The sequence below is a fragment of the Olea europaea genome, chromosome 16 (assembly GCF_002742605.1).
Source record: "Olea europaea var. sylvestris chromosome 16, O_europaea_v1, whole genome shotgun sequence".
NCBI classification, from domain to species: Eukaryota; Viridiplantae; Streptophyta; class Magnoliopsida; order Lamiales; family Oleaceae; genus Olea; species Olea europaea.
Window position 1 is genome coordinate 20169347 of NC_036252.1, and position 12456 is coordinate 20181802.

Below are 12456 nucleotides of genomic sequence, written 5' to 3' on the forward strand. Positions count from 1 at the left end.
TATTAGGCAAGAGCTTATGATCGAGCATAATTCATAAATCAAACAGAAGAATAAATATCCTACCCTCAAGGCCTTTCGCACCGTAAGATTGAGGATGTCATCCCCTAGAATGTCATCTATATCATACACCAAGGGCTCGAGATCCTCTAGCATCTACCGATCCCTCTCTAGAGTTTCGAAGTAAGCCTGTCCCTCATAAAATTTTGCTATATCTAGGATATCACACAAAGGCCAAAAAAGGAGATCGGGATCCTGAACTATGACATAAAACCACTTATCTTTCCATCCCTTCAGTGAAATAGGCATCCTCGGGACCTAAATGAACCTTGAGAGGAAAGATAAGCAAAATAGGTGAACCTAGAGAGCTGTTTAAGCTCGAACACTATCCTACAAAGGTCGAGGTAGGGGTGATGCATAGGAATCTACAGGCGATGAAGAAATAGATGAGCATTCTCCACCCATTGGGCACTAATTGCCCCGGGCACATAGAATGCTCGACCAAGAAGCCTACAAAGAAGGGGTGCATGGGCCACCTAAACCCAGCCTTCAAAGAGTCCCTAAAGATCACAAACTCTCCTTCCCGTGCCCTATTAATTCTATCCTCAGGGTTGGGAGACTTACAGTCATTATAGGGCATGAGTCCATATTCCCTCGCCGCCTGCATAGCTAGGTGTTCCTTAAACCTACATTGGACGTCGGGAAACGTAAGCTCGACAACATATGGCTCCCTAGGTCGAGCATCTAAAAGAACAACAAGAGGTATTAACCGAGCACTCGGTCCCCAGAATCACGCGAACTCTCAAAACCCCAATCACTCTCAGTGCTTGACATCTCTTCAATTTAAAACTAAATAAATAACTTAAAAGTCCAGAGCCTTACCTCAAGAAACCCGACGCTCAAACAAAAAAAGCTAAGTTTATAGCTCAACCCCATCCTTGCACTTGAAGATTCACAGAGAGTAAAAAGTGAAAAATGAATAGGATTAAGGGGTATTTATAGAACCTGGGGGGAAGACCAAGGGTTTCCCATCCAAATACCCCTTTTTTTTACTGAGATAGCCCATTCTCGTGCATTTAAACTCGACATCTCTTCTCCGTGTTATCGACCTCTACGATAGGTCTCATATGTCCTCGAGCTCTCTGCATCTTGCACCCTGAGAATCTGTTTTGAGCTCGATCCCAGGAGCGGATGCACGGGGGCTTGTGATACACTTTATTATTCATCTATTCCAGAGCATTATCCTCGATGACTGGAAATAACTTCCTCACCATATTGTAGCTTGCTGTCCTCGAGCATTGTCCTCGATGGCACATGCTCGAGGATGGGCAATCATGTGACGACGGGGTTGTACGCCTGAGGTCCTCCGGATATGATGTCCTCGAGAATCCCTCTCCTCTAGTTTCTTGGGTTGTGTTGATCCATTAGGATTCCTATCTATTTGGAACTCTAACTATGGACTACTATTTCGATACTTGACCCTGATAAGGACTCTATCTTAAGCATAATTTTGGTATTTGTCGAATTCCTTAACCTACAGGATTCCAATAGATAAGGATATCCAGCTAGTTGAGTCCCACTAGGAGAATGTCGCTTAATACTATAAATACAGAACCTTGAGCCATTATTCAGGTACATTCTCATTATTCTCCAGTTTATAGCATCACGCATATAATTCCCTTCTGACTTAAGCATAGGAGGGGTGACGAGAACATACCTCGCTGCCTTTGTTTCAGGTACCGAAAGACTACGATCGTGCTCAATCAAAATCATCAAGCTCGAGAAATCAACAGGTATGATTTTTGGTAGCATCAGGGTCCAACCAAAAATAAAACTTTTCTTGATAAAGCAAATGATTTGTTCCAACAATTTCGAACCATATTACGGTCCCATTCTACTAAAAGTTTCAAAATAAATAACAACATAAGCAATAAAAATAGAAGACCTCAAGCCTCGAACCAGGGATGAATTCAAGACCGGGCTAAAAAATTTCAAGCCGGAGTAATACGCGAAAACAAAAAATTTACTCATTAAAAATCTGTTTTTACAGAAAAAAAAGAGAGAAAAAGAAAATTACCCTAAAAAAATTTTAGTTAGACCAGTGGGGGGACTACAGCTTGCTGCCTCAAACTAGAAGAAAGCTCGACTATTGGCAACAAATGCGATCAAAGAACATGCAATTGCACGGGAATCGAATTATGGTGTTCGATGGCTAATGGGAAAGGAAGATCAAGGTACATCACAGGGCCGAGCCTGAGATTTTTGAGGCTCTAGAAAAATAATTATAATGAGACTTTTTAAAAAAAAAATATTTACTAGTGTATAAGGGTAGATAAAAATTATAATGAAAATTTAAAGACTTAATTGCTTATAGGCAATAAATTATGAACCAATGGATCAATTTTTTATTATTTATCATTTACTCCAAAAAGTTTTTTTTCTCTTTCTTCATTTGACAGTATTTTCTTTCAGTCATGCTACTCAAACAGAGAAATTTGACAAGAAATGGTGACAGACAATACTTGGCATTTATTCATCAGAAGATGAAAAATTTTAAAATAAAATAGGTTAATCACAGTTCGCCAAGTCAGCACTGTCAATATTTTTCGTCAAATTTTCGTGTTCAAGTAGCTTAATTCATTTCCTTTACCTTTCTCCCCACACTCTTTTTCTCTATTACGTAAGTTTCACTCTCTATTTCCTTCCCTACTACGTAAAATTCCATTTTTATTTTCATTTCCACCCTTCTTATTTAATTGATTATCTCGGTCCAATTATTTTTGCTACTATAATGAGGGAAAATGATTAAATGATATTCCATTTGGAATGGACAAATTAAACTTAGCACAAATTAGTTGTGAGATATCAATTTTCCACTTTTGGAGAAGCATCATAGGAGTTCGTCAACATGGCCATACATTATTGGCTGAAACTTTTAAGATCTGTAATAAATTGAGAATTTCTGCTTTGAAAATGGTGAAAAAAATGCTTTTTCTTTCCTTTTTCATCTCCATTTTTTTTACTTTACTTTTGTTGTAAATTTTTTGGTGTTTATAAATTTATGATTGTTTTATCATTTTGCGTTTGCATCATTGATTGCTCCATCTAACACCTTGATTTTTTTTAGGCCCCTTTAAGATTGGAGCCTAAGGTCGTTGCCTTAATGGCTTTGGTCCAGTGCCGGGTCTAGTACATCATTTTATGTTTGTCTACCCGAGTATGTCCGGTGTACATATATTGATTACTTGGCCTTTGATTGCTTGGATATGCTTGGTGTACTTGTAAATGAATTTTGATCCATAAAAGTTTACATTTACCGATAATAAAAAAAAAAGATCAAGGTACTCTGCCGTTGAATATGCTATTTTTTTATAGTCTAATACTTCATTTTTCGATTTTGGATATGGCAGATTTATGATCTTTGGTTAAACTTTAAGCTCCAACTATAATGCCATATGTCGTTGAAATTTTTTTGAACGATGTTGTGCCTTATTATGCCGTGATTTTGTGTTAATTTCAAGTGCTAACTTCCAATTTGTTTTGCAATATTTATGTGCCAAATTAGTGCTAACTTCCAATTTCTTTTGCTGAATATAAAATGCATTTCTATGTCAAGCAAAAGTTCTAATATGGTTTAAGATGTTGTGCTAATGTAGATGTGTACGAACATATTGGCATGTTTCTGTGTGTATCAGCACACGACAAAGGATATTGATAAGTTCAAACATTCTTCAAGACATTTGTTGCAGACAATTAGTCATTACATCAAGACTGTTCTTCATGTTACTGTTATGCTTCCTGGAAGTATCATTAAATCATATCCAAATGTGCAGCACATCACTATCCAAACGCAGAAGAATATCCTCTTTTCAAGTTAACACAATTTCACGAGTTTCATTTTCCTATATTTATTAATATATCGTGCTCTTGACAATTGGAAAATTTTTTATGGATTCATTCATAACATAAATAGGATAGTTAGAACCATTGATGGAACACATACTAGAAATATATACTATAACCCTATTTCGGCTACTACGATACATCATCCAGACATTAATTTTTTGTAGCCCGTGCATGGCAAATATTTATTGATTGACTCGATTTTGCACATCGACTAGGATTTATGGCACCTAGTAAAGGTTAAGATATCATAAATCATTTTCAAGAGTTCCATAATGAGACAAATCTACAAAGGTGACAGAAATTCACTCATCACTCCTTTCGTAGAAACGTTATTGAGAGGTCATTTGGAGTGTGAAAATAATGATGGAATATCCTTGATGGGATGCCTAGCTACTCGTTTCGAGCTCAAACAGCAGTCATTTTTACAACAATGACTTTGCACAATTTTCTTGAAAGAAATGAGAATGTTGAAGAAGCATTCCATACAGTGTAAGAGCCAGATGACGAGGAATTGGAGATAGACCTGCCCGATGAGGAAGATGAAACTACAGCTGAGTTGGATGCGATGATCGATGAAGACATGTTGTGGAAACAATTACGAGATTACATGGTGCATCAACTAGGATAAGAATTCCAAATTGGTTTACAGTGCTTGCCCTAATTATAGATGAGGTAGGCGATTGCCTAAGGCCCCACTTTGGATATACACACATATACACTCAGGACCAGCCTTATTTGTTTTGGCACTCGTATAGTGTGACTTCATCTTACATTATAAGCAGAATTAAGATTTCAGATGGAAAATAGATATTTCTATTTGGTTGTTCAATGTAGTGAAAAATAAGAATTGCACGCTAAAACATGCCCATCTAATTGTATATATAAAAAAAATGTGACAAAATGAAACGGACCTTAAACCGTTGCAATTGGAAGCACTGTTGGTAGGTGATTACTGAAGCGGGGGTAAAATTGGAAGACTAGGTTTTACTTATGAGATAGCAGGGTGTAAAAATGACTTAAAATTGACATGACTACAACAAAACATGACTGCAGAGGAAATTGCATTTTGTCAAATAATTTCTGTAAAACACACTCTATATAAATAAACTTCAAAAGCTTGGTTTAGAGGTTTTCTTTTTTTTTTCCCCCTTTTTTCACTGTTTAAATCCGTGGCACCATTTATGAAATCCACCAAATCGATAGATTTTCACCATTTTTCCTATTCTTTTCTAATTTTATTCTTTATAAATAATTATTTTTAATTTAACATATTTTGTTCAAAATTAACCTACAAATAAAAATCCTTGAACTAAAAAATTTGTATATAAACTAAAAAATTACTTTATAAATAAAATATTATTTTATAATAAAAATCATTTTTGTATAAAAATTTATTTCTGAATGGAAAATATGACTAATAGTGTAGGGATTGTAAAGTGGTTTGCACATTTCGGTTGGCTAAAAGTATTTTCAGGAGACTCTTTACTTTTAAATAGCATATTTTATAAATTAGAGTGTAAATATTTCTAAGTAATATTTGAAAAAATATTTATTATTTTTTCTTATATTTTATTTTCCCTAGTTTTCCTCGAAATTACTATATTATTTTTTCCATTTAATTGAAGTACTTTGAGTACATCTAATTATAGAGAGTGAGTTTGACACACTAAATTTGGAGAGAAAAACTCTCTTTATTTTTAAAATGTTAATTTAAGTAGTCTCTTAGAACATAATTTTAAAGGTTAATTTTTAAAATAAATATCATCTTATATTTAAAGAGCCTATTGAAAATGCTCTAATTGCCTATTCTAACCATGGGAGGAGGTGTTAATATCTCCAAGCCATTATGCCTTCGATAGGATCCACCTCGTCGTCGAGGTGCCCCACTTCTCCACATAGGGATGGTTCATCTATGCACATGCTTCTCCCATAATTTAGTTAACGAGAGGTATTTTTTTCGCAAATAGATATTTTTAATATGGAACTTTCATTTAATTTAAACAAATCGTATATAAAATTCATTTACATTTCTAATGGTAGTACTTTCGTAAATGCTCTGCATTCCATGGATGAGGCTACGCCTTTCCATCCATACTTATAGTTTTATAGCTCTCTGATCGAACCTCTTCCTTGATGCAATAAGGGCCTTCCCAATTACAGCCTAGAGTTCCTACTCTTGGCTGTTTAGAAGATAGGAACACTTTTCGTATCACAAGGTTGTTCAAGCAAAAATGACTTTTTCTTAAATTTAGAGTTATAATACTTAGCCATTTTTTGCTAGTAAATAGCCAAATTTGCTTGAAATCTATCTCTCATTTCTTCAAGGAAATCTAGCTCAAAAGAGCTACAATTCTTCTTAAAATAAAATATTTTCAATTCGAAAGTTTGCTATCCAAAAAATGGGTCTTAAATTGAGGCTAAAAATTTAAAGCATAACTTCTTCAATTGAAAATTGATTGGTGAAAATACTTCAACTTGATTTCACTCATTTGACACTTCAAATTGCATCCAATTGATCCTATGTAATTTTCAATAATCATTTTATGATCCGAATTAACTATTGACAAATCATATGCGATATCTACCTTTCGAGGCAATCTAAAACCTCCACTTATTCAAGCTCACACAGATATTTTCGAGGTAGTTCGTAAGTCCTCATATTGGAGCTGCTCATATTTTTGAGACAATTTGTAAGATCTCACCTAGTTGACTACTTATATTTTAAAGTCCAACCCGCACATGAATGTACAACTTAACTTAGGAGACTATTGTTACATCTATAAATTACGTAGCATCTGTGTGATGGGGGAAGTCTTACATTGACCGATATGATATTGACTATTTAATTTAATTGGGCATATTAATAAAAAAAAAAAAAGCCTCATCTTGGGCATGGAACTCGGTTCATTAGCAACATTTGGCCCATTTACATTAGTATGAGATGAGATTGAGCATCTCCCACATTCATTGCTGCTGGAGATCCTCCAATTGGTTATTTCAATCTTAACGTGTTGAAAGTTGTTCGCATAGACGTGAGTGGGCTCGACATCTGTTGTCCACAATGCCATTACAAAAATCCGGGTCACCAAAGCTCATTATCCATAATCTAAGTGCAAAATTTTTATAAGTTTTCTAGCCAAAATTATTATTGTATCCCCTTTCCATTTTTAGTATACTTTTACATACGATTTTTTAACCAATTTTCAGCTATCTTCCTCTTTCTCACTCATTGGAACATTTTTGAAAATTTATTTACTAAACATTTTTACTACATGCTTAGGTAAGTTGAATTAATGGCATTGACTATCTTGGTTTTTATATATTTCTATATATTTTTTAATTTACTCAAACAAAAAATTAATTAGAAGGCCTGCGTGGATAACTTCAGTCTGCTAAATCTCCAAACCTATTTGTTTAAAATACATCTTTTAGTTTTAGCACTTAAAAAATAATAACGTCCATAAATTTTAATGCATACTTGGTAAGCTCGAAAGCTTTCCTGTAAGTATTTACATATCATTTGAGTAAATGAATAGATACTTTTTCAATTAATAAAAGTTGGAAAAAATGAATAGACCTTTTTTGCTTTTAACTTATTTTTAAAATTAATAAAATAGTTATATCCACGTGTTAATTCTAATGAAGGTTCTTAACTTTCTCTCATTTTTGAACTCACGTCTGCAACCACGTATTTTAGTAATAATTACAAGCAAACAATTCTACTAAAGATGCCCTTTGGCACTCTGAATAGTACTAATGAAGGCACCAATTTCGCAATATCAATATTTTTTTTTTTTTTTTGAGAATAGCAATAATTATAAATTCAAATGGATTGAATACAAAATAATATAAAATTAAAGTTGATATTGAACATAGAGTAGTGGGACAGACACCAATAACAATTGATACTTGATACTAATTATCTGTAAGGCATAATTAAGGCTTGACTCTTCATCTGGATTCGAAACACTATGAATATTAACAGGAGTATTGAACACAAAGCAACAAATGGATTTAGAAGCAACAAGATTCTTCAAAGTTATTTTTCCCTCAATCACTTCCCTTCACAAACTGGTAATTTTCATTTCTTCTTAATTATTAATGAGATTCTTGTATTTGCCTCCTGGGGTAGTTTGCTAACTGAAATAACAACTTGCATAAATGAGACAAAGTTTAGGGTTTATTCGGATGAAATTTCTGCATTTTTTTGTTTGTATATATAATAAATTATTACGTATTTTTGTGCAGAAGATCCCCAACAAATTTGTTAAAATATATGGTCATCAACTCTCCAATGTTGTTAGACTTAATGGTTCTATTGGTGCCCTTTGGTGTGTGAGACTGGAAAAGGTGGAGGAGTCTCTTTGGTTTAATGACGGCTGGGAAAAGTTTCTTGAGGACCATTCTGTCCGTTTTGGCTACTTTTTACTCTTCAAATACACTGGAAACTCAAATTTTAATGAGCATGTATTTGACTTGACAGCCACTGAGGTTTACTATCCGCCAAATGGTAAGCGTAAGTTTGAAGGAACAAATACACAGAAGAATTCTATCTCTGATGACTCTGTAAGAAGTTTAGATCCCTTCACTGGTAAACCATTGATCCCCCCTATAATGGAAGAGCACAGTGATGATGACTGTTAAAATACTATCTTCCATCGCTGGCAAACCAGTGGCCTGCCCCCCTAGAAATGAAGTCATGGGTAAGGCAACTAGTAATCATCAGACCATGTATGATTTGTCTTTTTCTTCAACTGAATTTGCCTATAGAGTCAACGGAGAGAAAATAAATTCAGCCGAGACATCAAAATATCAGCATCGTTATCTAACACGAAGAAAAGTCATGTCATGTCATGGCAAGTCAAATACATCTCAACCCACTAAAGGTGTCGTGGATAAATCACTTCACCTCAACGAAAGCAAACCTAAGAATCCCATAACCAAGAATGTCAGAGAGGCAATCCCATGTACTGAAGCCAATCAGAAAGCTAAGTCAAGTATGTTCTATTTTGATCAGTAAGATTGCTTCTAGAAAGGATTTCCTCTTATGCAAATTGTTGAAGTATAAAAATGAAAAGAAATAATCATTTGAAATTTAAAAGTTGTGTTACATGCAGCAGGAAAATTTTTGCCCAAGAATCCTTCGTTTACTGTCATGTTGAAACCATACAATCTGTCAGGAAAGATATTGGTAAGATAAGAGTTTTATGTTACCGATTTATGTTTCTTTCTCCAAATTTGAGTTTACAATATTTCGTTTATGGTGCAAATTTTCCGGTTTCTGAAGTACATGCCACCCGCATTTCTTGCGCATCTGCCAAGTTCTCTAAAGAGCCTTGAACTTCATGATTGTGGTGGTAAGAAGTGGCTGCTTAGCGTCGTCCATCTAAGAGAAGGTAAGGTTTTGGTTTTGAACCAAGCAGGGGCGGACCCAGAGACTTCGGACTGTGGGGTCAAAAATGAAATTTTTTTCGAACAACATATCATTAACAAAAATAAATTCATATGCTACTACAATTGTAGCCTACGCGTTTTCATACTTTGAAAACGTTGTATAATTACATCGTTATCAATATTGTCAAGTACATCGCTTTCAATATATGCAACCAAACTATCACTTAACCATTGATCTCCCATTCGATTACGTAGTCGATTCTTGACAATCTTCATAGCAGAAAATACTCTTTCTACCGTAGCAGTTGCAACTGGAAGAATTAACGCCAATGTTACAAGCCTGTAAACTAATGGGTACACCTCATGTTTTTTCGTCACAACCAAGGTTTCTGCAAGATCATTAAGGCCTTGTAACCCTTCAAAATCTTTGTGAGAGCGCATATCAATAATATACGTCTGAATTTGCTCTTCAAATGCCAAGATCTCTATTGGTTTAAAATCTTTGGGATAATACTCACACAATTGAATTAACTTATCCTTGTTGAAAGCAGAGAATGAATTATCCGGACACAAGCATGCAACACAAAGGAGTAAGTCACTATTTACCTCAAAGAAACGATCATTCAACTCTTGAATTTGCATATCGATGATAGCATAGAAGAAATCCACACGAAAATGATGTAAATTTGAAATTTCTTGAGTGTTACGCTGTGAACGGCCTAGAGGTATAAACATATCGTCCATATTGGGAACATCAATATTGTATCTTTCGCAAAAGCAGGAAACTGTTCTTAAAAATGATTCCCATTCATTGTCCCTCGTTGCTTGAAGTCGTTCTTTACTTATTTTCACTAATTTCATAGCATTGACAATATCTTGATCTCTTCTTTGTAATGATTTCGACAATTCATCTGAAATACCCAATACCTTTTTCATGAGATGCAAACTGAATATAAAATCAAATGTCAACATAGATCCCAACAAAATACGTGCTTCCCCTCACTTTCCACAACTAGTATCATCAGTGGCAATCATCTCAACGACATCAACTGTAGCAGAAAATATGATAATCAAGTTAAGTAAAGAATTATAGTGAGAGCCCCAACGAGTATCACCAGGTCGCTTAAGAGTAGTTTCTTAATTAAGGCCCTTTCCACTTGAGATTTCACCAAGATTTAATGATTCAACAACTTCAAGCCTCTTCTTCTCTCGAAGAAGATCACATTGCTTAGCCGATCCACCAACAACATTTACCACTTTATTCACTAAAGTAAAGAATGTTTCAATTTCTGCATGCTTGCTTGCCACAGCTACAAGAGCTAATTGTAGTTGATGAGCAAAACAGTGTATATAAAAAGCACTTGGATTCTCTTTCAAAATAAGTGATTTAAGACCATTGTACTCATCTCGCATGTTGCTTGCCCCGTCATAACCTTGACCTCTTAAACTAGATATACTTAAGTTAAATCGAGAGAATAAGTGATCAATATAATCCTTAAGTGAAAGAGTTGTGGTACTAGAGACATGTTCTACTCCAATAAAACATTATGTTACTTGTCCTTTCTGATTCACATAACGTAGAACAACAGACATTTGCTCCTTCACTGATACATCACGAGATTCATCAACAAGAATGGAAAATAACCTAACACCAATATCCCTCATAATAACATCAAGTGTTTCAAATGCAATAGCACTCACAATGTCCTTTTGAATTTTAGGTGATGTTAACTGAAGGTTTTCGAGAGCATTACTCAAACAAACATCCATAATCTCTTTATTATGATCACATAACCACTGCAAAAATTCAAGAAATTTCCTTGATTTCTTGAATTTTCTGATTCATCATATCCACAAAACGAAAGCCCTTGTCGTAGAAGCAATCGAACACAATCAATTGACGCATTCAAACGAATTCAATACTCATCTTTTGTTTTTTTTCGACTTCTTAAAGAGAACACAATCAATATTTTGTTTCTGATTCACAAAAGCCTCATACTTAATCCGAGCTCGATTGTGCACACTACCACTTTTCCCGACATGAATTTGAAGCCTTTCTTTCTTTTTCCAATTTGAGAATCCTCCATCAATAAAAGAATCACCACCACCATGTTCTTCACTATTTGGTTTGAAAAGATAACAATAAAAGCAAAATATGGCATCTTTTGCTATACTGTATTCCAACCAATCAGGAAAGTCATTAAACCATGAAGTTTTAAATCGTCTTAACGACGAATCTCCAAATTCTTTCTGTGGACACAAGTGATTTCGGGGTTGACATGGACCCTTTTGTACGTATGCTCTTCGAATTTCATCCTGAACATTAACATTGTAATTCGCAATTGGAGTTCTTAATCCAGGATCCGAAGGTAATTCTGCTAAATCAATTTTATCCCAAACATCTCTTTGACTCCCGGTATTTGATTCTATTTCTTCTTGGACAACTTGTTTTTTTTTGAACACTCGTTTCATAATTAATTTGCTCTCCACTTGAACATTCGAATTTTCGTTTAAAATATTTCTCCATGACTGTTAAAAAAAATAAATTCAACACAGAATCACATATCAATGAATAAATAACATATATCAGTTTTCATCAAAGCATAACACTAAATTGATAATAAACAACAATTAATTGAATTCCATAAACAATTATAAATCCCCAAATTAGAGAAAGTCAGCCATTACTTACTTGGAATTGGAATTGGAATTGAGGTCTAACTTCTAAATTCCAGCCTCCAGCCTCCAAGAACTTCCAGCAGCAGCAGTGAGCTACTGAGCTCAGTTACCTCAGTACATAGTAGTCACTGCAGTGAAATCAATTCCATTGTAAATGATTTTTCCCAAATTGTAAAAAATCAATTCCATTATCCATATCATACGGTGACAGGTGACTTACGGTCCATGAATCCATTCCATACTTTCATACAATCATACGGTTCACACCAAAATGACCAAATCAGTGAGTGTGAGTCGGTGACAATGAATCAGAATAATGAAGATTTCAATTAATGTGTTCATCCAATTTCATTTAATATGTTCATCCAAACCCTACAAAATTAACTTACCGAAAGCCGAAAGTGGAACATGAAGGTACTGACTGCAGAAATCGGTGGAAATTGGAAAAGGAACGCTTCGCCCTTCATGCCTGCCGCCTGT

The 12456-nt window shown here is 34.7% G+C and overlaps 2 protein-coding genes across 2 annotated transcripts; both read right to left on the bottom strand.

The window, feature by feature from the left end:
• Positions 1 to 9414: 9414 nt before the first annotated feature.
• LOC111412747 (zinc finger MYM-type protein 1-like) lies at positions 9415 to 11067 on the bottom strand. The gene is made up of 4 exons (XM_023043666.1): positions 10852 to 11067; positions 10467 to 10791; positions 10301 to 10346; positions 9415 to 10243 (listed from the first exon to the last, which is right to left on the bottom strand). Exons 1-4 carry the CDS (start codon positions 11065 to 11067, stop codon positions 9415 to 9417), a joined length of 1416 nt encoding a protein of 471 aa, XP_022899434.1.
• Positions 11068 to 11220: 153 nt separating this feature from the next.
• On the bottom strand, positions 11221 to 12211 carry LOC111412748 (zinc finger MYM-type protein 5-like). Its single transcript, XM_023043667.1, has 2 exons — positions 12197 to 12211; positions 11221 to 11826 (listed from the first exon to the last, which is right to left on the bottom strand). Exons 1-2 carry the CDS (start codon positions 12209 to 12211, stop codon positions 11221 to 11223), a joined length of 621 nt encoding a protein of 206 aa, XP_022899435.1.
• Positions 12212 to 12456: the final 245 nt, after the last annotated feature.

What these genes read in the sequence shown, in the direction of transcription:
- LOC111412747 (XM_023043666.1), bottom strand. Translation starts at nt 11,067, where the DNA reads ATGGATGTTTGTTTGAGTAATGCTCTCGAAAACCTTCAGTTAACATCA. An exon ending in TGTTGAATCATTAAATCTTG is followed by an intron (nt 10,347 to 10,466) that starts GTGAAATCTCAA and finishes TTTCTGCTACAG; the next exon opens with TTGATGTCGTTGAGATGATT. An exon ending in GATGATACTAGTTGTGGAAA is followed by an intron (nt 10,244 to 10,300) that starts GTGAGGGGAAGC and finishes TTTTATATTCAG; the next exon opens with TTTGCATCTCATGAAAAAGG.